Consider the following 25,864-nt stretch of genomic DNA (forward strand, 5'->3'; position numbering starts at 1 on the left):
TTATAGATAAATGAAATTTTCAATTTTTCTGAGAATTTTTTTTTGGAAGTGTCGATAAAAATTTTCTGGCGAAGTCAAAATACTTGAAAAATTAATACAAAGTTCCTCATAAGTTGTTCTTATAGTGATTTAAAAATTATAAGAATACATAGGCACAATTTTTTTTTATTAGTATTTGAAGTTCAAATATTGTCAAAAATTTGTCAAAATCATGAATATTTACAAATTAATTTGTAGGTATAATTCATAAAAAATGTTTTTATAAGTAGCTTAGAGTTGAAAATTTATTACAAGATTTCCCATAAGTTTAGCTTACAATAATTATAAAGAACTTAAATTTTGGTGTATTCCGGCCATTAAAATATAAACCACCTTTTTCACTAACCACTGGAAATTATATTCTAGGCTGACAAATCATCTTCGTTCAGAATCGTTTACGTAAACAATATTACCTATCATTGGATTCAAATTTAATACTCCTATAATATATAATAATGATCCATATGGCACCTAATGTACAGCAGAGCGGACAGAGCGGTACCCACTTACCTGCTTTTTTTTTGCAAATGGAAATAAAGTGACTATAAAGGAGAAAAGTTATTAATTTCCATTCCTGTAATTTAAGTAAGCGATTACACTCTAAAAATGTTTAATATATATAAATAATAATCAGTTACCTATCGGACTATGCCTTCGTCTGAAAAAGTAAATACTATGACTAACAGGGGGCAGAGAGGGGCATAACTATGCACTAAAACTGTTCAAAAACTGTTCAATATAGATATTTGTATTGTTTGTATTTTTTGTATATTATACATAAAGTAATAATTATTTTCTAATATCATTATTTTTTTTTTAAATACTTACATCAATAACTTCTGTACTATAATTTTTTATCTGTAAAAATTAATGTGTATTAGTAATATATGGTTAACATTATATTATTATATAAACATAAAAACAGTACATCATATAAATTAACACGTCTCGATAGTATGAAGAAAAATAGCATACTTATTTTGATATTTTTCTAAATGTCTAAAAAAATACGACATACATAATTTTGTATGAGTAAGTGCAGTAAGTTATTTTTGGCGTGGGTGACAAAGACTAATACAATGGACTAATTAGTGTTGCGAAACGTGTTATTCATGATATATCATACTATAATAAAAGAAGCAAAATATGTGTTCCATGAAACTTAATGTGCATTACGCACGCACTTGTAGACCCCTTACAACAATTGGGAAAAATATAATAAAAATATAAGACACAAGTGTGCAGATGATAATAATAATAATACAAATAAATTACTTATCAAATACGTATAAATAAGTCTGTTAAAAATATAAATTCAGTTGTAGTTTAACAACTACGGATTATTTTATGCGATGTACAAATAAAAATAATTTACATAATTTTACATAAAATTACTGCTATCCGTAAATCAGGAGTTTGAAAGGTTAGTTATGCATATATTTTTCTTAATACTATACAAACTAAAAATTACTAACATCGAATGTCGATACATATTATTGTAGAATATTACATCTTAAAACGAAAGTAGTTTCACAGAATTTAATGTTATTCATAAAACATTATTAAATATCTATTTAAATGCAAAACGTCTTTTAATTTAACTTACGTAGAATTTACATAATTTCATAATACGAGTAACTAATAAGTACTTCATGATATTAAGAGAAAACAATTTTAAACACTCTTAGATGGAATTTCAGTGGAAATATATTATAATATGTATAAAAAAAAATAATAATTGTGGTTTTATAATTAGAATAATATAATATTATTTTTCTACTAGATATACTAATATTCAACTATAAAAACTTCCAATCTTTAGACTATAAAATAAAATATTTACTTATTTAACTACTGATTATGTTCCGCACACAGATATTACTATCACAAAGTTTTAGATTCAAAAGTTTTGAGCCAAAATGAAGTTGTGATTTCTCTTTGATTATAGTATATAAGTTAGGTATTTTGATCATTACTTCTTTAAATAATTTAAGTCCCAAAAATATAACAGAAATTGTTACTTAATTCAATTGTCTGTGACTCATAAGCATAATTTAAATTTTTTTCTTTGTTTACCTTCAACAATTGTTTACTTTTTACACGATTTTTTTCTTATAACAAATATTATTGATACATTGTTATTAATAGGCATGTTTCTTAATAGGGTTAGGTTAGGTTAGGAATAGGGATCTTACCCCACACACCCAGCTACATATTATGCTATATTGATATGGTTGATCAAAATATAGATATTACTATAATTGCAATGTGTTAAGTTTACACCAGCTGTTGAATAGGTAAGGTTTTTGAGTTATCAATAATAAAAAAATTCCTATCATTTTAAAAAATCCATAATATAATTATTATTATATGTCTAATTACTATGTCATGAACTATTATAGATTCGATGTTATTTCTTATTAAACATTTCGGAGGAGTTAAAAGAGTTAGGCATCCCCAATTCCCATATTTTGTTTATTAACTCTGTGTAAGGTATTTATATTGAATATAATACATATTTTCTAGGTATATATGCAAATTGTTATGAATATTACAGTTTGGATATAAAAATTAATTTGTTTCTTGTATATAGTTATTCATAAACATGAGACCATCAAGCACGCTACTTCTCTTGGTATTTAACGCGTGTGTTTTATCGGCATGGGCTTCCAGTGACTCTGACGTCAAATACTTCACCAATGAATGGTTGGCGCACGTATCTTTGGGTGAAATGGTAGCTAGAACAGTGGCGCGAGATGTCGGCATGAGATACGACGGACCGGTAACGTAGATTTAAACAGACCATTGACGAGTAAATTAAGTATATTCTGTGAAAATGATGGATTGACTATTTTGTAATTTTATGAATGTTTAAAAACAACTGTCTCAGTTACTAATATTAGTAGTTAAGTTGCTTATCGAGCATAGCTTAGTGGGAATGACAGGTATAATGCATGTATCGAGAACCGTCAGTGTAACCGTTGGGTGGGTAATTAAATAAATGAATTCAGTTTAATAAAATTAAGTAGAAAATTTAAATAAAGCTTATTATACATATATTAAAATTAAAAAATGATAAAAAAAAATAAATTATTTGATTATTTATTAGTAATTTAAACTAATTTTGGAACATTAGGTTCCATTATTAAATGTTTTAAAATGATAAATGATAATAATGATAATATTTATCAAAGCTAGGTGAATTTTTTTTTTTTTTTGATGGGGAGGAGTTACGGAACTATAAGATACTTGAATTTTCACTTATAAGTGTTATGTTTATGTTACTCAGTGTTGACCCGAAAATAAAGACGCGTCTTTGAAAAGGCTATACATTTTTACGCATCTATAACACTGTAGGACGCACGCCTACAGTGAATTGTTATAAATCACAACTTATGTAGGGTCGAATCACATAACTCTCAGAACTTGAGAATACGAATACTGCACTTGAAGGAGCTGAATATATAAATTTATTTAGACTTATAAAATTGTGAATTGTTTGTGATAATAGATAACTACCGTGAACACGAAAAAGGCGTAATTTTTTTGAAAAACGTCCAGATCTAATCTTACATTAATTGTTTTTAATAGTACTGTTATTATTATGAATCATGTTGTTTTTATAATTATAATTATATTTGGAAATTGAAAAACCAACCCCATAGTACTATCTAGCGCCTATACATGATTGTATGAGATGCGGTCTTATACAATTAAATTAAATTAAATTAAATCTTCTATACCTATTGCATTATTGTATTATACTAGTTATTACATCTAAATTTCATATAGTGGTTAATATATTTTATTAGTTATATTTATTTTTTAGACGTGTTTATCATTTTAATAAAATAATTTAAATAATATTAAATTGTATATGCGAAATAACATCAGGTGTTGGATAATGGATGTCATATTCTTTCATTTTTCATTCATAAATTACTTATATAGAAACTGGAAAGTTGGCATACATGTAGTGATGTGCTTTTCCTTACTTGTTAGTTGTTTGTTTTAATATTTAGCCAGATAAATAATTATTATTAATGGCTTTACAAAAAATAATTAATGGTTTTCCATCATATTATGGTTTTGAAACTGTATTTTAAATAATCTACCTATAATAATTGTCAGTCGATTTGTTATAATACTTAATTATTTCTGAAATGGTTGAAATGTTTTGCAGAATTGTGTAATTTTGTTTTGAAACTTTAGAAAACTAGTATACTCGTATTTTTATAAATTATTCACTTAGTGGGTATGACTTTTATGAATTTAATATTTTTATTTTGATAAGTTCGTATTTTAAATTTTGTTTTTACACATAGCTTATAGATTTTTTCCTTGCTAAAACGATGACAATGGGAAATATGAAATTTAACCATTACTACTTGGATTGTCGCATATAGTTTATAGATAACTATTAACTTAACTATATTATACTTATTAATCGCTATATTTTTCTTTATTTAAATAATAATAATGGGATTTCTTAATTTAATGATATTTCGCTGATAATTATCGAATAGTTGTTTAACGTGGGGACAATTGGACGTAAAAAAAAAATATAAATCAATCAATAAAATTATTTAGTTAAGTGTATTTATAATGATAAGTCAAAAATATACATAAATAAAATATCTAAAAAAATATTTATTATATAAAATATTAAAATTAAAAATACAAATCTAAAACAGTCTAAAATAATTAATTAAAAAAAAAAAAAAAAATTAATACAATATCAAAAATAGTTATTTATACTAATTATATTTATTTATTATACTATGTCAAAAACGTATATAAAATATCTATTCTAATTTAATAATTTATAATTTATAAATATTAAATATATATAAACCAGAATTATTGAACATAATTTTTAAGTAAACTCACCCAAAATATTTCACTTATTAATTTCAATTATATATATACCTATATGAATAATTAAATTATTCATTTTTAATATTTTTTAAATTGTATTTGATATATCTTAATACTGATCTATTTTGAGCGTAAAATAATAATTCTTATTTTAAATTTGTTACAAATATTTATTGGTTGATTTATACATATTTTTTTGTTATGTCCAAACGGTTACGTCCATTTATCCTTATCCGAATAATAATATGTAAAACGTAGTAATTGAGGTATAATAAGGAAGTGTTCATAATAGTTATAATCTGAGAGGAATTGTTTTCTTAATATTTATTTTGTCAAGACTGAAAAATAACAATTATTATTTTTCAATAGATAAGTTCACTTGGCCTCTCAGTAATCTTTTTCGCTCGTTTCACAATTATAATTGTCAATAATGAGAGACATAATTATAGACTACGCCAAACGTATAGAATGTTTTTATTACTGTTATTAATTTTGTCAATGGTGAAATATCTTTTAAGTGAACGTATTACTGCAGTTAAAATTGAGGGCGTATTTTAAGAGCGTCTAACAATGTTCCTATTCGTATTGCTTCTGCTTACATTATATATATATATATTTACAAAACATTTACTATCATATAAATATAAATTCTTATTAATAAAGAAACAATAAAACTATATTAATTTGATTGATAGTAAAAAATATCAACTAAATTAAATATTACTTGAAAATGACGTAACTAATAATAAGTATGTTAAAATAAATATAATAACTAGGTATATATACATTATACCTACTTTGAAAGAGTATAAAATCATAAAAACAGAAATACGATGGAGGAAAGTACTTGGCCTTTTAGCTAGCATTCTATATTTTTTTAATGTTATCGTAACGTCCTTAAGGCAAAACAATAAGGTTTTCTGTTGTAGTATTTATTTATTACACATAGCTAATATAATAAAAAAAAAATTAACATAGATATTACTGAATATTTTTATTGTCATAATTAAAATTTGTATATATAAAGTAGTTGGTTTATATTTTTATTATTTATAACTAAATGAAAAGCATAAGGTATAATATATTATAACTGAATGATGGACATATTATAATATATTTGTTAAAATATTACTAGAAAAATATTAGGTTACTTATATTTTGTTATGAATATTTAAAAAAAAATAAGGTAAAATTTTCGTTTGTATTTTTTTGAGCTGTGGTACTTTTGAGAAATATTTTAAACTAATTTGAGATACTATAAATTTAATATATTTAAGTATCTAAATGTTTTATAAAGCCTATATTTAAGGTGTAAATAATAAATAAATACTCTACGTTTAGTTTCATAGATTTAAACTAAAAATTATTCATGACAGATGCGTAATAAATACTATCGATTTAATGTTTAATATTGAATTTTAAGTAAAAATAATTGAAATAGCTTGATAATCGTTAATGAAACAAATATTAAAGCTACAAAGGTGTATAAAGTACGTTTTTTTATGTGTTTAAAAATTATAGTTATTTGTTTTTGTTACTTTAATTTAGATAAAAAATATTTTCTTGAAAGATATAGAATTAAAAAATATAATACAGAAAATATTTATAATATATTTTACAGTTGTATATTTGCCATATATCCAAAGTAAATATAGCAACAATCAACTGAGTCCCGAGTTTAATAATTCATGATTTACAATATAGATTTTACATGGCGTTCGGTGTGAACCAAAAATATGTTAAAAAGTATTTTCAAAAATTTATGACACTTATAATATATTTTTAGTTAAAGAAAATATTCCTTTTGTTACTTATGTATTAGCATTAGTAGTTTATACTTAATATTTCATTACGGACGAAAGTAAATGTATCCAATACTAACAATAATAATAATAATAATAATATTTTAAATTTTACACCGTAAATAATTATTTGTAATGATTTTCAAATCAATTAGTCACAGTAATTTCTCACTAATAATGTTTTACACAATTTGTAGTACTTCAGTTTGTAAGAAAACTGGACAATGAAAATGAAATGAAAACGTGTAGTGAGTTGATGAAAAAAAAAATAAAAACACTTAGACTCATTGTTATACAATAATATTATTTCAAACCCGATTTAACGTTGAGTGCAGGGTGGATGTAATAGATAATGCGATTATTGTGTATTAAAAAAAAAAAACATGAGTAGGTAGTTAAGGCCTTAAGGGGGCTATAGGGTACTAGAAAATCGAAGTAAAAAATAAACCATAGAATTAAAAGTCCCCTTCATTTTTAAAAATCAAATGTAAACAAAATATAATAATACATTATTTTATTATAAGCATAATAAGTGCATATAAAATTTTACAATTGTATACGCCTGTATTTAGAAGTGAATATTTAATTTTAAAATATAATTTACCTTATTCTACGCTTAATATAATTAGATCACTGAATTTATTTTGTGTCAGGGTCCACTTTATTCACGTCTTTTCATAAAATAAAGGTGGAAAAGTTGGTACAGCTCTGTTGTTTAGTAGATATCGAAAGGGTCACTGTAATGGATGTGTTAAATTTGTATTCAATTATGTATCATTGTATCCGATAAACGATTCTAAGCGTATATAGACTGTCACTATGTATCACGGTATATTTCATGATAATATGTTTTTTGATATTTGTATAAAAGTAATTTATTTTATTATTAGTATTAGAGTAGATTGATTTCATTTATGCCAAAAAAAACTTACATTTATTACATCATTTAGTTATTATAATAAAAAATATTTATATTAACATTATTTTTTTTTTTTTTTTTTATTTTAACATTTTATATTATTGTTATTAACTTTTGGGTCAATACCATTTGACAAATTTTGTGAAAATACGAACTTAAAATAAACACAAAAAAAGCATTATGCTTATATATTTTTATACAGATGTATAGACAATTTATGTGGAATGTGTATATTTTTAAAAAATATGACTAGGTAAATAATTTTTTATTCACATTTATAGAAAAAAAAAATGGAAGAATTCTCATGTCTATAAGTAATTCAAAAAGAGTGAAAATATTTAAAAAATTATACCAAGTATAGGAAATAATAATACACATATTTCGTGAATTAAAGATTAAAAAATCAATTTTCACAAAAACTGGTTTAGTATAAAAATTATTGAGCTTCTTAATTTAATTTTTAATTTTTTTCGATTATTTAGAAAAATATTGAGCATTTTTTACTTTTGATCCCTTCTCTTATTTTTACTGCCTTAAGTATACAAAGAAAACATACACAAACACATATCACATCATCGTAAAATCAATCTATTCATTACGCCTCTTAGAATCTAAATCTATCTTCATTGCTATGATTGTTTGTAGGAAAACTAGAATATTCTAAACCATTTACATCTAAAGTAATAATATATTGTAATAAGTATATAATTTATAAAATTATTAATTTATATGCATTTTGAATGTATGACAGTTTTTTTTCCGAGGACTAGTTTAGTTTAAATTCTAATGAGGCAAAAGGCTCTTTCGGGTAAGAGCCTTTAGCCCCTCCCCCAAACCCCAGCCATAATTAAGATGACGAGCAAGACACGTGTACACATGTATAACAATTATGATAAAGTGATTATATAGTAAAATTAAAAGCCATAATATATTAATAATAATATTATAATAATATATATAATATATAATGATATAATAATATTAATAATTAGAATAAACAATCGACTTAAATAACAATTGTTTGATGATGTCATTATTACAATGCTAGTAAATTTAAAAGTCAGCTCATTATAATATAATAATAGTTGACAACTCGATGTACGAAGAGAATAAAAAAATTGAAATAACTTATCAATGATTTTGAACAATTAATACTTGATCCACATGTAGCACTGTTTATAAAGCTCCGTTAAATGTCTAAAAAGTCGGCAAGTGGGTACCGCTCTGCTGTACATTAGGGGGTTGGGTGGACCTCGGACTAAGGTAGGTTAAATTTGAATGCAATGATAGGTATCATTGTATACGAAAAACGATTCTGAACGGAGATGATTTGTCTGTCTAAGATAGGTAGGTATATTATATTTAAAAATTCAAACGCACTTAAAATTTTTCCTATAATGATGTTATGAGTTTTCTCTATAGATACTTGAAGGAAAACTTATGGAAAACTTAATGTTGTATTTTTAATCCTTAGTTATATACACAACAAATTTTATGAATTATACCTACAAAATAATTTGCAAATATTCATGATTTTGACGAATTTTTGTCAAAATTTGAACTTCAAATGCTAATAAAAAAAAGTTGTGCCTATGTATTCTTATAATTTTTTAATCACTATAAGAATAATATATGAGGAACTTTGTATAAAATTTTCAAATATTTTGATAGGGCCAAAAAAATTTTATCCACACTTTAAAAAAATTGAAAATTTCAGTGGTCTATAAATAGCTCAAAAAAAAAAAAAAATCAAAATATTTTGAAAATTAAATCATGTAAAGAAAATTCCAATTTAAATAACTGGTGAAATTTTCAAGTATCTACGACTTATACTTTTTGAATAATAATAAATATTTAAAATCGTTTGGGATAAATCGTTGTCGTTACGCTATTTCGTAAAAATTTAAAATTCAAACACTCATAAAAATTTTTTCTGAATCCGGTAGAGTTTATTTTACAGATATTTGAAGAAAAATTTATGGAGAACCTTGTACCAAATTTTCAAAACTTAGTTATAAAAGAAAAAATTTTATGATTTTTCAACTTCAAAATTACTTGCAAATTTTCGCGTTTTCGACAGATTTCGTAAAAATTTGAACTAAAAACGCCTTATAAAAAAAAATTGTGACCAACAATTTTTAATTTTTTTTAGCTACAATAAAAACAACTCATAAGGAACCTTGTATGACATTTTCAAAACTTTTTGGTCATCTAAAAATTTTTATCGACACTTTAAAAAAAATTTCTCAAAAACATCGAAAATTTCAGTGGTCTATAAATAACTTAAAAATAGTCAACTTTTTTTGAAAATTTTACTATATACAGATACCACTGACATTAACATTTGGTGAAAATTTCAAGTATTTTCAGTGATTTGTTCTTGAATTACAACCATAAAAAAAAATCGATTTGGTCGAAATCTGGTTTTGCGTAAAAATTGCCGTTTTTCCGTCATTTTTTTTTTGTTTTTCTCGAATTTTTTGAAAACTTTTGGAAAATGTTAACTTTTTACCTCTATAATGCACCAAGGATATTCACTTTTACATCGGAAACCACCCCCATAGTTTGAAATTGGAGCATTATTTCGACTAGTTAAGCTGTACACAGACACAAAAAAAAAAAAAAAACACATCATTGTAAAATCAATACATTCATCACTTCGTTGAGAATCTAAAAATATATCATTGACTTTTAATATAAGTACTTGATAAAATTATCATAATAATATAGATTTATTAATACTATTCCACATAAATTAGTTAGTATTTGGTTGAATTTATGATTTTAATATTTTAACTCTTTCTCACCTCCTCCCAAACAAAAGAAAAATTCTGATAATTTTTATATAAATCTTATTAAACAATAATAATTAATGTTTCAATTTGACTTTTCTTTATTCATAATTACCTATTAGATTCGTTTTGATATAGATAGCTCCAAAAATATTTAAAACTTTTTCATATCATGCTATTTTTAGGGTTTTCATTAGAAACTGAAACAATTTTTCACTAACAAAATATGAAACAACATAGTTTACTTTTCCAAACCTGGGACGAACTGTCAATATATATCATATGATCGAAAAATCGTTGCGTTTCTATTACTTTATCAGGATACAAATATACAAAATTGGTCAATCTAGGCCTGTATATAGAGGCCGTATAATAATATTATTAATAATAATAATAATAGGGGATGACTGCGGTATATTATATAATGGTACAAAACACGCACGTCACGGTCGATGAGCGCCGTCACTACCGCCACACCACTTCCACCCTCACATCGACTGTACACACCTCTACTGGTGCTGCTACTGCTTTTGCTGTGAAGCGCATGCGTCTATTGCGGGTGTCCTTGTGACCTCGACCCCGGCCGAGGACGCGCGTACCAGGACTACATGAATAAATCGTACTTAACGTTAACACAAGGGTGGGCGCCAGCTCAGCAACCCTCGGGCTGTCGTTCCTGACAGACCGCCGCAGCTTTTCGCACCGGGAGCGCATGCCATCGCTACTTAGTTTTTCCGAATGCAATTTTCCGACTTCGAACTTTTCCAAAGACAACCACAGGGTTGATTCAGCCCTGGTGCAAGGATTCCGAAGGAAAACCCCGAGAGCCCCGAATTTTGGCCGGTTGCCAAATTGTAACCACATCACGTTTTATCATCTGTTATTCGAATAAAATATTTCATTTTTTATACACTCTATGTGTACTTTTTCATAACATGTTAAGTAATTTTTTTCATATCTTAAGTTTTTAAAACATATTATGTGAACATATTTATCACACCACTTAGAACGAATGAAACAAATTTATTTATAATTTATATAATAGACCGATGATTTTTATATTTTAAATTCCGATGTGGGGTGAGCGATCGTATTGTACATTATAATGGATATCTTATTAATTATTTTTAATTTATCGGATAGAAGGTAATAAGAATGTAGTATGTAGAAATTTAGAAATTGGAAATCGTATTTGGACGGTATTTTGAATTTTGAATTGTTCTCGTTGATTTATGCATCGAACATACAAAGAAAAACTACAACACAGTTTTTAAGAAATGTACGAAGGTGAAGTTTTTACCACTCAAAATGATTTTACGAATACGATAATTTAAAATTGTTTACGATTTCAATTATTCTGGATTGAACTGAGAAAAGTGAGGAGAAAAACTAAGGAATAAAGGAAATGCACATTTATAAATAAATGTATTTTCAAATATGATAAATGACATACGATACTAGTGTATAACGTTGGAGAGCTTTGAACGATGGTGTATCTTTTTCAAAATCAACACGTATCGTCATCGCTGGATTAAAATAATAATTATATAAAAAATAAATATAATAATAATACGAGACACAGATTCGTTATTATTCTGTTGAGGGATTTATTGGGAAATTCAAAATGACACGTAGAATATATGATAACAACATGAATCCGTTGGAAATTCGATCCATGCTTCAGTAGTAGAATATAAACATAATAATTTAACACGTCGTGCCCATTATTAAAACCATCATCATACTAAAAATATGTACTATTCTATCGCTGACATAATGTAACCATATTTTGTTCATCGGTGTGCGTATAATTTTTGCACTGACGAATATCCTCGGGTGATATTATACTATATTATAATTCTACTATGTAAAAATAAGCATTTTCATTTCCAACCGAATAATTTATGTTAACAAAATGGCAGAAAAAATATATGACATAAGTATTGCTTAATTAAACTCTAGATAAACGACAACGCAATTCTTAAATACGCAATATAGGTAACACTATAATCCAAAAATATCGTGATTAACATATATTTAAGATAGTTGGTTTATATAAATAAATATATAAATAAATTATTTAAATATTAAAATATTATTAAATATATTATGTATATTATTTAATAATTAATATATAAATATATAATTTTATATAAATTATATAGAATGCTTCAAGTCGAACTATTAATTTTCATTTAGTATACAAGTAGTTAACCAGTAAGTTTAGTTTTACTAGAATGAGGGTAGAAGAGTATTTTTATATAGTATACTGGCGGGTATGTACGAAGAAAAATACGACTATATCGTTGTACATTGTATACAGTAAGGTTAGTATTATACGTATATGAGGGGTAATAAAACAATATTAGTTCCTTATATTATACAAGGATACGAGGTTAATCCCTTATTATTTTTTTTCAAGGCTTACAAACGACATTTATTAAGTATTATATACGAGTAAAAATGATAAGGAACCAGGCGAATTTATTTACTCTGCCGCGCTGTTGAAATATAAATTTCCTGACTAAGCTCGGTTGAGCATAAGATATGTCAACAAAACGTTAAAAAAATATATGTTTAATGCTTATGACTTATATTGATTTTTATTATTTAGACTTTTGTTCATTGCGTACTTAGTTAAAGATTTTTAATTAAAGTTTTTTTTAAAAGTGTTCTAACCATTTTTTAAAAACATTTTGATTATTTCTGAATAATGAATTTAATCATATTGGTTTTTGCAGTTTAAAAAAATCTTAATATATATGATTCACTAAGGAAAAGGGTAATTTATTAGTATAATGAAAAGACATTCACCTTTAAAATGAATAAATTATCATATATTTATACACTTATTTATTAAATGATTAAATATTTTTTTTATAATTTAATGTAAAATGTAAATACTTACTTAATATTTTAAATGGTTATTCTTTAAATATTATTAAATATATTATGTATATTATTTAATAATTAATATATAAATATATAATTTTATATAAATTATATAGAATGCTTCAAGTCGAACTATTAATTTTCATTTAGTATACAAGTAGTTAACCAGTAAGTTTAGTTTTACTAGAATGAGGGTAGAAGAGTATTTTTATATAGTATACTGGCGGGTATGTACGAAGAAAAATACGACTATATCGTTGTACATTGTATACAGTAAGGTTAGTATTATACGTATATGAGGGGTAATAAAACAATATTAGTTCCTTATATTATACAAGGATACGAGGTTAATCCCTTATTATTTTTTTTCAAGGCTTACAAACGACATTTATTAAGTATTATATACGAGTAAAAATGATAAGGAACCAGGCGAATTTATTTACTCTGCCGCGCTGTTGAAATATAAATTTCCTGACTAAGCTCGGTTGAGCATAAGATATGTCAACAAAACGTTAAAAAAATATATGTTTAATGCTTATGACTTATATTGATTTTTATTATTTAGACTTTTGTTCATTGCGTACTTAGTTAAAGATTTTTAATTAAAGTTTTTTTTAAAAGTGTTCTAACCATTTTTTAAAAACATTTTGATTATTTCTGAATAATGAATTTAATCATATTGGTTTTTGCAGTTTAAAAAAATCTTAATATATATGATTCACTAAGGAAAAGGGTAATTTATTAGTATAATGAAAAGACATTCACCTTTAAAATGAATAAATTATCATATATTTATACACTTATTTATTAAATGATTAAATATTTTTTTTATAATTTAATGTAAAATGTAAATACTTACTTAATATTTTAAATGGTTATTCTTTAAATATTATTATAAATTATATATTAAATATTTATTAATGCTAATTATAATTATCATTATTATTATGGCTGTTATTTATTTTTTTATAAAATCACTTAATAAAATGTTATCTATTTTTAGTTTTAATAATTAGTCATTGGTGAAGTTATTTTAATTTAATCAATAACTATTATTAAGTATTGAATACATTTTTATTATAATTTTGTTATAATTTTTTATTTAATTAGCTGTTTGTAATATCTATGGAATGTTTAATTTTCAAATAATAGAATTCAATCAATTGCACAACGGTTGTACATGGATTAAATTATTGAAAATTAAATTAATTGTTTTGAAATATTTATCACCAAAAGTTTAACGAAACTTTAAATACATTTGAACACAGGCATTTTAAACATAGTTCAGGGTTTCTTTAAATCATCAGGTGAAACTGTTACCTATTTAAATTTTGACTGTATGTTGACATGTTATGTAAAATGCAATTTTAATAAACAATTTACTTTATATTATTGGTTCCATTTATTGATATGTATTGTTACAGTGTTATACTATAATGATTAATAAATTAAGTTTGCATCTCTACTTTTTTATTATGTTGAATAGGTGAACAAGATAAATAAATGTAGTTATGATTCATAATGTTTTTAATATAAAAAAAATAGAAATTTTTGATGTTATTAATTAATAATTTTAATATTATTATAGGATATTGGTAATGATGGTTTCCATCGTATGATTAAAACTGAACTTCCATCTAAATCGTTCAATAATAATGAAGCTATTACGCATCAATTAAATAACCATGAATTTGTAAGTACTTATCTGACATTTAAATCATTTAATTATAAATTGTTAATTTTAACATAAATATTTTTAGTATATAAATAGATTTTAAATATATTCAGTTTTAACTTAAAGTTTAAATATTGGATTCGGTGGTACAAGGATATATTTTCAGGAAGGAGTATATATTTTAACTTAAATAAATAAATATATATTATATTTATTACGTATAAGTGGACCAACGATTGTAATATCAATCATCGCTCAAACTGTGGGTCGTGAGAGTTTTTCAATTTTATAGATTCTAAGATATTTATGATATTTTTTACTGTATAGAAACATAAGCTATGTAAATTATAAGTTGTTTTATCAACCATAGCAGAAAACAACTATAAATTTATTGTTTTAAGTAATCAACAAATTTTGATTTTTAGAACTAATTAGTGATTATGTAAAAGTGAAATCATGTAGGCTGTGATAGATTTTCTGGTGACAATTTGGGTCGTAGCTCTAAAAAGATTGAGAACCACTGTCATAAACAGAGGTATTTAACAACAGCAATGAAAAGTAATTAAATTACTCTACTTGAAAAGAAATGTTGATATTTGAAAGAGAATTAATTTGTATTAATTTGATATTTACCTATAAATTGCTTAGTAAGTAATTTTTGGTCAAATGTTTTTATCATTTTTATAATAACTTAACTTTATTTAGGTTATTTTGATGTAATATTTTATTAAGTAAAATAATACAAAATGTTTATGTTAACTTAATTAGGTAATTAATCAACGCAACTTTCATAATATGATACCTACCTATTATTAAGCTTTTAATAAATTATAATTAAAATTGTTTAAGTATTTTTTTTTCTTTGAATTAATTTTTGATTGAAATAAAATTGTTATACTTTATTATAATTTAAATATTAACACTAGGTATTAGGAACTTTATGAAAATCTTTGTTAATAATATATGTATTGCAATTTCAATAATTAAACTTATATAGACTGTATTGTTACTCAGGACTGTTTTGTCAATATTTATAGAAAATAATCAAAAATCTAGATACGTAAGTCGGTAATCTTATTCTTTCAGTATCTGTCTATGACTTAAACATTTTACGTTGCTTAAAATATAATATTATTATAATAATGTTTCTAATAAAGTTCCCAATGTTGAAAATATTATTAAAAGTGACATTACACAAAAACAAAATTCACATATACACAAACTTTCGGTTACCAACTGATTGTAACTTTTAAATTGTGATAAATATTTTTTATTGTGTTTGATTTTGGTGGTGATTATATTGCATCGATACTCAATTATTTTAATTTTATTAATAATTAATAATAATTATGTAATATCCTATATCATGTTGAGTCCTATAGTATTTCGTGATGATGGTTAGTTAATTCAATTAAAATATTGTTAATAAAACATATTTTAGTTATTTTTTTAGTATTTTTATTTTCGTTTTCACCATTCGTTACATCGACAGTGTTCCTTATTTTCAATATTTAGGTAGGTATCACAATGTTAGTAATAACATATAGGTTAAATCTAACCTAATATGAGATGGGGATTTTAAATGTAGAAAAAGTTTTTGAATATCATTAACCACATTTTGGAACAATGAACTTCGTTACTTAAAGTATTACAACTGAACAAAACTAAAAATTATTTAAGTATTTAAAAAATTAAAAAATATGTTCAGATATAAGTATGTACATATTCAAATGATTGACAACTTGTCTGATGATTAGAATCATTATTAAAATATATATATTATTATTATGTTTATTGTTTATTGTTGATAGTTTATGCTATCGAAGCACTAAGTATTTTAATTATTATGTAAAGGTAACAATCGCAAGTCAAGAAGCTGTGAAAGCAAGATCTTACCGTGGTGTAGTTCAACCTAGACACGTAGTTCCACGGTCAGTTGTACCAAGAAGTAATAGCTTAGAACGTAATAGAAAAGTAACTCATAGATCCGCTGGAAAAATAAGTAACTACCAATATGCATTTAATGATGAATTCTGGCCTGATATGTGGTATTTTGTAAGTATGAAAGTAACTTGAATATTTAAAAAAAAGAAGTTGTATCTTACATGATTACATATTGTTATTGGCCATTACTAGATAAATTAAAAGTAACAAAAGAGTTATTTGAATTAACTAGAACTAGTATTATTATTTATTATATGATGTGTAGTACATAATAAATCAAAACTCATTATCTAAATCGATTTTGTCTCGATCCTCACCCCAAATTATATTAGAATAGTATTATAATATGATCAATTAGGTAATTGACTAATTTATACTATGAAATCTATATATCAATGTACAATACTGTTAAATAAGTAGTATATTAGTACACTTGGTGCTTTTAATCTAATCGTTATGCATGACTGATTCGACAATTTTTTACCAAAAAATTATGTTTTTTTCTTCAAAATGTTGATATATTAAGATTATGATTTAAAATAATAATTCAAACAGTTAAATCACATTAAATTATTATTGCACCTAGTACAATAATTATGTATTTATTATTTTAGAAATCTAAATTATAAATGCATTCAAATACGTACATATAGGGATAAAAGAATTTAAGAGTATTCTACCGAAAATAATTATCTATTTCCGGCTTACTATCTATATAGTATGTATAGTATTTACACTATAGTATTAAACTGCTGATTGCTGTTATCTTATGTTGGTTAGCATTGTTTGATTGCTCATTATCACATTTTGCGAACTGGCTTTAATATAATCATTGACTTTCTAATTTATAAAATATTAACATTATAAAATCAATGCTAAAATATCAGCTATTAAAATTACAATATTATCTAAGTAGTAAATATAGGCCGAATTGTTGATATAAGCGGTAATCTACCAAAAATGAATATACTTCTCTAACTATTTATCTAATAATTTTAGTTATAAAATTAATCGTATAAATTAAAAAAAAAATTAATTCATTTTTATTGTCAATAAATCACTTAAATGTCATATTTTATCAAAAATTAAACAATAGGAAATGATAAGTATAAGTAAAAAGGGTAGTATACAAAAGACGATATGTGTCTATTGGGAGAAAACCAGTTGCTGAATGTAGGTAGTAAGGAGATAGTAGAACTGCAGGATGGTATTCTAATTATTTCTATGAATATATTATGTGTATATTTTCATTTATTTAACACATTAAGTTACACATTTTTTTTGTCTTCATAAATTTACCATGGCCGAGGTTCTTTCCTTCCTCTAATACATTATGTTACTAATCTTATTATATTTTTATACCACACAATACATTTATAGCAAGATATTCGAACTAACGAAAACGATCCCGTGCTGGATATGAATATAGTACCAGTCTTTTTTGAACTTGGATATACAGGACAAGGTGTAAATATAACAATACCAGATGATGGATTAGAATGGACACATCCAGATATATTACCAAAATTTGTAAGTTAAAAACTTTTTAAATTTAAAGTTTGCGTTTTTATTTGAATGAATATTCTTTAAATATCTATTTATAAAAATGAGAGTGAAGTTACTATAAATACTTTAAATTAACCAGCTTACTACTCATTATGACTTTAGTAATTTATTACTCGTCAATTTTTTTTTCTAATTGAATTGCATGCATAATTATATTATGGATATGTATTTACCATATATGTTTCATACATTTTTTCGGTTTCTTTAATTATATACAAATAATAATAAGCTACATATTTTGAAAATTCTTTTTTTTTTAAATACGTTGATTGTTTATTAATTAAACATTAATTTTTATTGTGTTATGGTATAGTATTGTTTATACAATTTAGAATTTTTTAATTAGGTTGAAGGTTGAAATTACGTTATCTGAGTACATTGGTGTCTTGGATGGTTAAGTGGGATGCAATAATGCATAACATTACTGAAATTGTATTAATACATAATATTATTTATGTACCTTTAAAATAATATCAAAAACGATAATCTTTTTTGATTTTCTACATGCAATACCTATTTAAAATTTAAACGTATTTATTAAATCTATTATACAGACGATCGTTTAACTATTAGTGGCTGGCAATTATTTAATAAATGCCAGGTATATAAACCTATGTTTGAAATGTTGTTATCATCCACCGTCCACATAAACATTGTGTAAATTACATAACATCAAACTCATATGAGATGCGTATATATAACATCATAAATTTAACATATACATTTTAGTCATCAGAGTGTAAAAATTGAAATGTATTTTGAGTTATATATATAAATTTAAATTAATGTAATATATATTATTGAAAGCACAAATACACATTGTGTTCTTCAACCCCATATGCGTTTGGTTCATTTTTCAGTCATGCTACTGATAAAATTAATAATGATGGAAGTTAATATTAAGTACACGTCATATGTGTTAAAATAGGATTTTCATTTTGAAAGGAAATGTCTTTTATTTCATGTTTATAATTAAATTTGTAAAGAAGTTATAGTGACTATTAGACAGCATATTATTAAGTATAACTTAATTTTATATTAATTAATTTGTTCGATCTTTGATTTTTTTTATATAGTTGTATAATTTTTAGTATTTATTCTTTATTCATTTTAAAATATAATTTAAGCATTTTTTTTTATCATTATTATACAATGTTGTATAAATGTGATTACAGTATAAGACGTATAAGTGTAGTTTTTTTTTTTTATTAGATAATTGTTAAATAAATTGAATATAATATTATTATTACTTCATTTTATTATGTAATTAAAATATATTTGGTATTAATCTATAATTTTTCTTCTTATTCATCTTCATTCTTCATTCTTTATTATATTATATTGCAATATAATATAATGTATAATTAATAATTATGTATGTAAATGGTTTAAAATATTAATTTTAGAATCCTGACATAAGTTGGAATTATATTTCAAATAATAATGAGATTATGCCCGATAGAGACGGTAATGGAGGATATAGATCTCATGGAACTAGATGTGCTGGAGAAATAATTATGCAGCCAGATAATGATATATGTGGTGTTGGCACAGCTTATGGAGCTAGTCTTGGAGGTAAACTCGATGTTTAAGAGTTTATGAAATTTGAAAGTCTGTTAAATTAAAACTTTAATTTTAACAAATTATATTATATTTTATTTTAGGAATTAAGTTTTTAGATGATGGATCAACAGACACTAGAGAAGCTAAAGTATTAAAATATGCTCTTAACTATGTATGCATTTATAGTAATTCATGGGGTCCTGCGGATACTGGCACGTTTATGGAACATTTAACCGATTTTGTCAAGAGGTCCTTTCGAAAGGCATACATCAAGTAAAGTACCTTAAGATAAAGTGTTGTTTTATCATTTTTATTTATTGAAAAATATTTTATTAATGATTACTTGTCTTGTAATAATAACGGTGTTATAGTTATACATTTATAATATTACTGAATATTGATTGGTTATAATAAGTATATGCATTTAATTAGGCAATATTGTTAAAATATAAATTATATTACGATTTGAATAATTTGTTTTTAATATAAAACTTAACCGACTTATGTGGTTTTAGGGTCGGGACGGGAAAGGAGCTATTTATGTGTTTGCCGCTGGTAATGGAAAAACAGAAGGTGACAATTGTGCTTGTGACGGTTATGTAAATTCTATATACACAATAGTTATTGCTAGTTGCGATGATAGTGGTCACGTTGCACACTATTCCGAAAGATGCGCTTCGATCATGGCTACTGCATATAGTGGTTCTGGACAAGGAAAGAATGTGGTAAGTATCAATATTTATGCACATAAAATATTATAAATATTGAGTTTTCGTTGATTATAGAGATAGTTTGTCGTAAATTTGATATTCAATAGGATTGCAGCAATCATAGTAACTAATAGTAATGTAACTAATAATAACATCTGTTTTAGACTTGGCTAAAATATAACCAGAAAAGATTTCGAAAGTTTATTTCTAAACCTGTAAAAAATAAAAAAAATATATTTAAATGGAAACACGAGACTTATAACAAATAATAATTGTTATTATTACCAAAGAATAATAATTTATCTTGCCATAAATAATGTAATACTTAACAATACAATATTGCAGTACCTATACTATAAAATATGAAAATATTTTACAGTTGAAATGCTAAAAAATATAACAGTTAATTCATTTACAGAATCCATTTAATATGATTTAGTGGTTATTACTTTACAAATTATACAGAATTCGCAACGAATTTTACACTATATTTTATTAAAAAAATTGTTTTATGTGTTCTTCTATACGTTTTAAGGAATAATAAACGTTATATAGTCATTAAATCATTCGGTTAACGTGCCCTTTATTATTGTATAGTAATGAAATAACTTGTGATTTATCACTTATTTATTACTATTATGTATTTAATATTTATATAGTATTAATAATTTAGGTATAAATATATAATTAAGACTGCTATACTAGTATTGTCAAGTTAACTATATGTACGAAAATCAATTTAGGCAATACATATTTATTTATTGAAGGTTTTCCATGTATAAATAAAAAAATAAATATACATTTTTTTTTCAATCTAGTTGACCACTGATGTAAAGGGAAAATGTACTGCCAGTCATACGGGAACGTCTGCAGCTGCACCACTGGTGTCTGGTATTATAGCGTTAGCACTATCGGCTAAGTAATTGAAAACTTCAAAAATTTAAATTATTCAAATTTAAATTAATTAAAATTTGTAATTGTTTCAAGCCCGGAACTGTCATGGAGGGACATACAGCATCTAATAGCTTGGACAGCTCAAGTGGCGCCACTGAGTGATAACTATGGATGGAACAGGAATAAAGCTGGATTTTTTTATTCCGTTGACTTTGGGTTCGGACTAGTGAATGCTTATAGGCTAGTTCAAGAAGCTATGAAATGGGAAAACGTGCCTGAAATGTCGTCATGTGGTATACGTATGCCTAAGGTTAAGTAGGTATCGCACGCAATGGATAATAATGAAAAAAATTAAATTTTTTTATATTATACAAACGTGTTTCATTTTTATATTGATTTTAGTTAATACTCACAATATTGTTCATATAAAACAAAACCTTATGTAAATTTGTAAATCTTTAAAGTGATGTTTATATTTATTATTTATAAAAATAATTTTTCATTCATGGTAATGAGTTTTGTCTTAATATTATCTGTCTAGAGGTTTTCCTGTATCAAGAAACCGTGCAGCTCGTATTACTGTGTACTCAAATGGCTGCGAAGGATTATCTGGAGAAATAAAATACTTAGAATATGTACAATTAGTATTATCAATGACTTATCCGAAAAGAGGAGATATTCAAATAGCAATGAAATCGCCTTTAGGTAATATATTTTTTTATAAGTTATAATTTTATTATGTTTAAGCATATTATGTGAAATAAGTAAGTTTTTTTGTCGATAATTTTATCAATTATTCAATTTTTATTTTAATAAATACCTTAAATATCATAAATTGTTAAGACTATACTTTATTTAAGATTCGAAAAAACTGTAAATTCCAACATAAAAAAAAAAAAAAAAAATAATTTCATTGTTTATTAAATATTTCAAACTATAGGTATATTATATTTAAGCTGTAAATATATTATCGTAAAAGTCCGATTACTAGGTAAAGCTAAGTTTAATTATTTAATGCTAAGATTAACTGTTTGTACTAGGTAAATGTTAAAAATCATAATTTTATTTGGGCTTTTACTAAATACATTATGTGTATCTTGAGTAAGTAGGTATTCGTAAAAAATATGATTATAAAAATTATAATGACGTATTATGAAAACAAATTATTAATAGTTACTCGTATTTACATTTTTCATACAAAAAAAAAATTATTATTTATTTGCACACGATGGTACCCACAATAAAGGTTAAATAAAAATTACAATGTAAAAAAAAATTATTTCATACTTTATAAAAACATTATTTGTGAAAAGAAATATGTATTATTTAATTGTACTATTTCTACATGATGTATTTTTATGGAATCTATTTGTTAGTTGTTACATAATTTATTGATTGTTGGTACATGCATTTTTGAGTTGTACATTTTGCCATGCAATCGAATCTCAAAAATCCTTGCCCCCTAATAGTAAAAATTGGGCAATAGTTTGACGTATGCTTATTGTTATATTTGAAACACACACAATTGAAAAAAAATTGTTGCAAATAGAGTAAATTGATTTCTAGTGAATAACTGAATCAAAATCCTAGACTTAGATCCTAATCGATAGAATTTTTGTCAATAACTTCAAGAGTTATGCAACTTATCGTTTATTTGTAAGTGTATTAAATAGTATGCTATATGTAACAGTGATCAGATTTTAATAATTCAATTTTTATATTATAGGATATACACAATGTGTTAAGTAAAGACCTGAATAAAATTATGATTTACAGCATCTACTGAGTACAAAAGGTAAATAATCTAACCTAACCTGGGATTTGTTGGTTCACGAAAAATTAATGTTTTTTTGTTTATACAGGGTTGTCATTACTCATTAGTTACTGAAAATAAAATAGTTATTTTGATTAAAAACATTTTGAAACCTGTATTTTATGTTTGGTTAAAATCATATAAATTACTGTGTTAAAAATATGTGTAGTTTATGTTTGTCAGAATTTAAGACAGAGTAAATCTACGGTGATTATTTAATTTATCATGATAAATGTCATGCAGTATCACATAGCATTATATATTTATACAAGTTTGAAGTTATTATACGTATCTATAATATATATGCAGTTAATAGGAAGTTGGTGCTATAGACATATAGTTACCCTTAAGTGGTTCAATAAACTTAAGTCTAGAAGTATTAAATATTATAATAATTTTAAAATTCCAAATTTATAAACTGTTGATAAATTACTCAGTTCAAATGAAAATTCTATAAATTTATAAATATCATATTCATTTTTTCCTATAAAATTAACTGTTTGTCATGAATTTTTTACTGTATTCATTAGCGTTATTTTAATTTTACTTTAACGATAATTTTAGCTTTAATCAGTAAAAAAAAATATTGATAAAAAAAATAACTGGTTAAATAATATACGTACTTATCTTTAACAATAGAAGTATATGCTAATGATATCTACTGATGCATTGTGTTCCTTCGTTGGTACATAACGTAGTAAACGTTTTGTTTATTTAGTGTACAATATATTAGTTCTGCTAAAATAATTATATAGATTTTCTGTAAAATAAAATGAGGTTGTGACTAGTGGACGACTAAGGGCTATCTATATTCAACATCCAGGGTGGGAATATTTAGATAAGCAGCTTTAAACGTGACAGGAATGTCCGGTTCTATTGTCACGTATAACAATATACATATTATATATCTCAGTGGTTCTTAACCTTTTGTAGATCACGGACTCCTGATGAACATTTTTTTAGATATCTTAGACTCATTTACCAATATTTTTCGAATACTTTTTTTATATCTCATGTTATCATAACTAAAATTATAATTATTATTTTACATTACAAATTACATAATTAGACATAACAAATCGTACACATTTATAATTGTATCTTGTCATTTATTGACATGTGTTATGTACAATCATTATATTATCTGATATTTGTGTATTATATTAATTTTTTTTTAATGTAACTGTATACAATTTGTACATTCAACAAAAAATTCACGGAACTCATATATTTGAATAAATGTGTAATATTGTTATACAAAACAGATTATTCAATATAAATTGATTATTTATCATATATTAACTTATAGGGACGGAATGTCATGTACTGGAAAGTCGATCAAAAGACTTTGATACTCGCGGATTAAGAAGATGGACTTTTTCAATACTTGCTTTCTGGGGAGAATCTCCAAAAGGAAATTTTGTCATTGATATTTATGATACAGTATATATTCACGTTTTTGATTCAATTAATATACAATATAAATGGTTAATCGATAATACGTTATTTTTATAGACCGGCAAGCCATCTAACAAAGGTAAAATTACGGAAATTACTTTATCTTTACATGGAACGAAAGATAAACCAAAGATTTATCAAAATGGTTATCGAAAATATGATGCTTTCAAATTAGCGAAACCGGTATTTCAAATATTATATTATATTATTTTAATAAACCATTGTTTTACTATTCATTGTTTTATATAGGGAGATAAACCTAGATTTACGAATCTTAGTCTAAGTAGTGTAAAAAGCCTTGAAAGACCTAAGGTTCAGAAAAGACCTAATGTTACTAATAGATATGAATTTCAAACCGAAGATGAAACAAAAAATCAAGTTTTAAATGATGAAATGTTACAACAAAATATTTTATTGGCTATGGAACAAGAAGTTGCAAATCAAGAAGATGCAATTATAGAGGATATTACGTCAAATACTATGATGAATACAGTTGGAGGTTTAGAAAGGGAGTTGTTTGACGGAGTTAACGATTTAGATCTCTAATCAAATATTTCGACGTGTTTAACTAATTTTATGATAAATTTAATATTCTTTGCGATGTTTTCTAATAAATCTTTGATTTCTTAAATGATTTAATTATCATATATAATACTGTATTGTAGTTAATAAACACAATTTATGTTTACTATTATAGTGTTATTAATTTTTCTTTACTTATTAATTACTGCAGCGCTTATAATTGTAATTATGATAATTTATACATTTTACACATTTTTATTTTTACCTGTAGGCATCGTATGAAAATTATAATTAAATTTTAAACCATTTTTTAAACATTTATTTGTAAAATCATTGAATTCAATACATTTATTGTAATGCAGCAAAGAAATCCATATTGTATTTTCACACGAGGTAA

General features: G+C 24.4%; 1 protein-coding gene across 1 annotated transcript; it reads left to right on the forward strand.

Annotated features, from left to right (window-relative positions):
• The first annotated feature begins 1,317 nt into the window (after positions 1-1,317).
• On the forward strand, positions 1,318-25,636 carry LOC114121160 (neuroendocrine convertase 1-like). The gene is given in 15 exon segments (XM_027983368.2): positions 1,318-1,462; positions 2,633-2,821; positions 14,911-15,015; positions 16,852-17,052; positions 18,322-18,471; positions 19,914-20,082; positions 20,172-20,318; positions 20,321-20,343; positions 20,586-20,795; positions 21,599-21,699; positions 21,768-21,989; positions 22,216-22,379; positions 24,797-24,930; positions 25,003-25,128; positions 25,195-25,636. Coding segments are annotated over 14 exon segments (2,226 nt in total). The 5' UTR covers positions 1,318-1,462; positions 2,633-2,644; the 3' UTR covers positions 25,492-25,636.
• The last annotated feature ends 228 nt before the right edge of the window (positions 25,637-25,864 follow it).

This window comes from Aphis gossypii, chromosome 3, assembly GCF_020184175.1.
Source record: "Aphis gossypii isolate Hap1 chromosome 3, ASM2018417v2, whole genome shotgun sequence".
In the NCBI taxonomy this organism is placed as follows: Eukaryota; Metazoa; Arthropoda; class Insecta; order Hemiptera; family Aphididae; genus Aphis; species Aphis gossypii.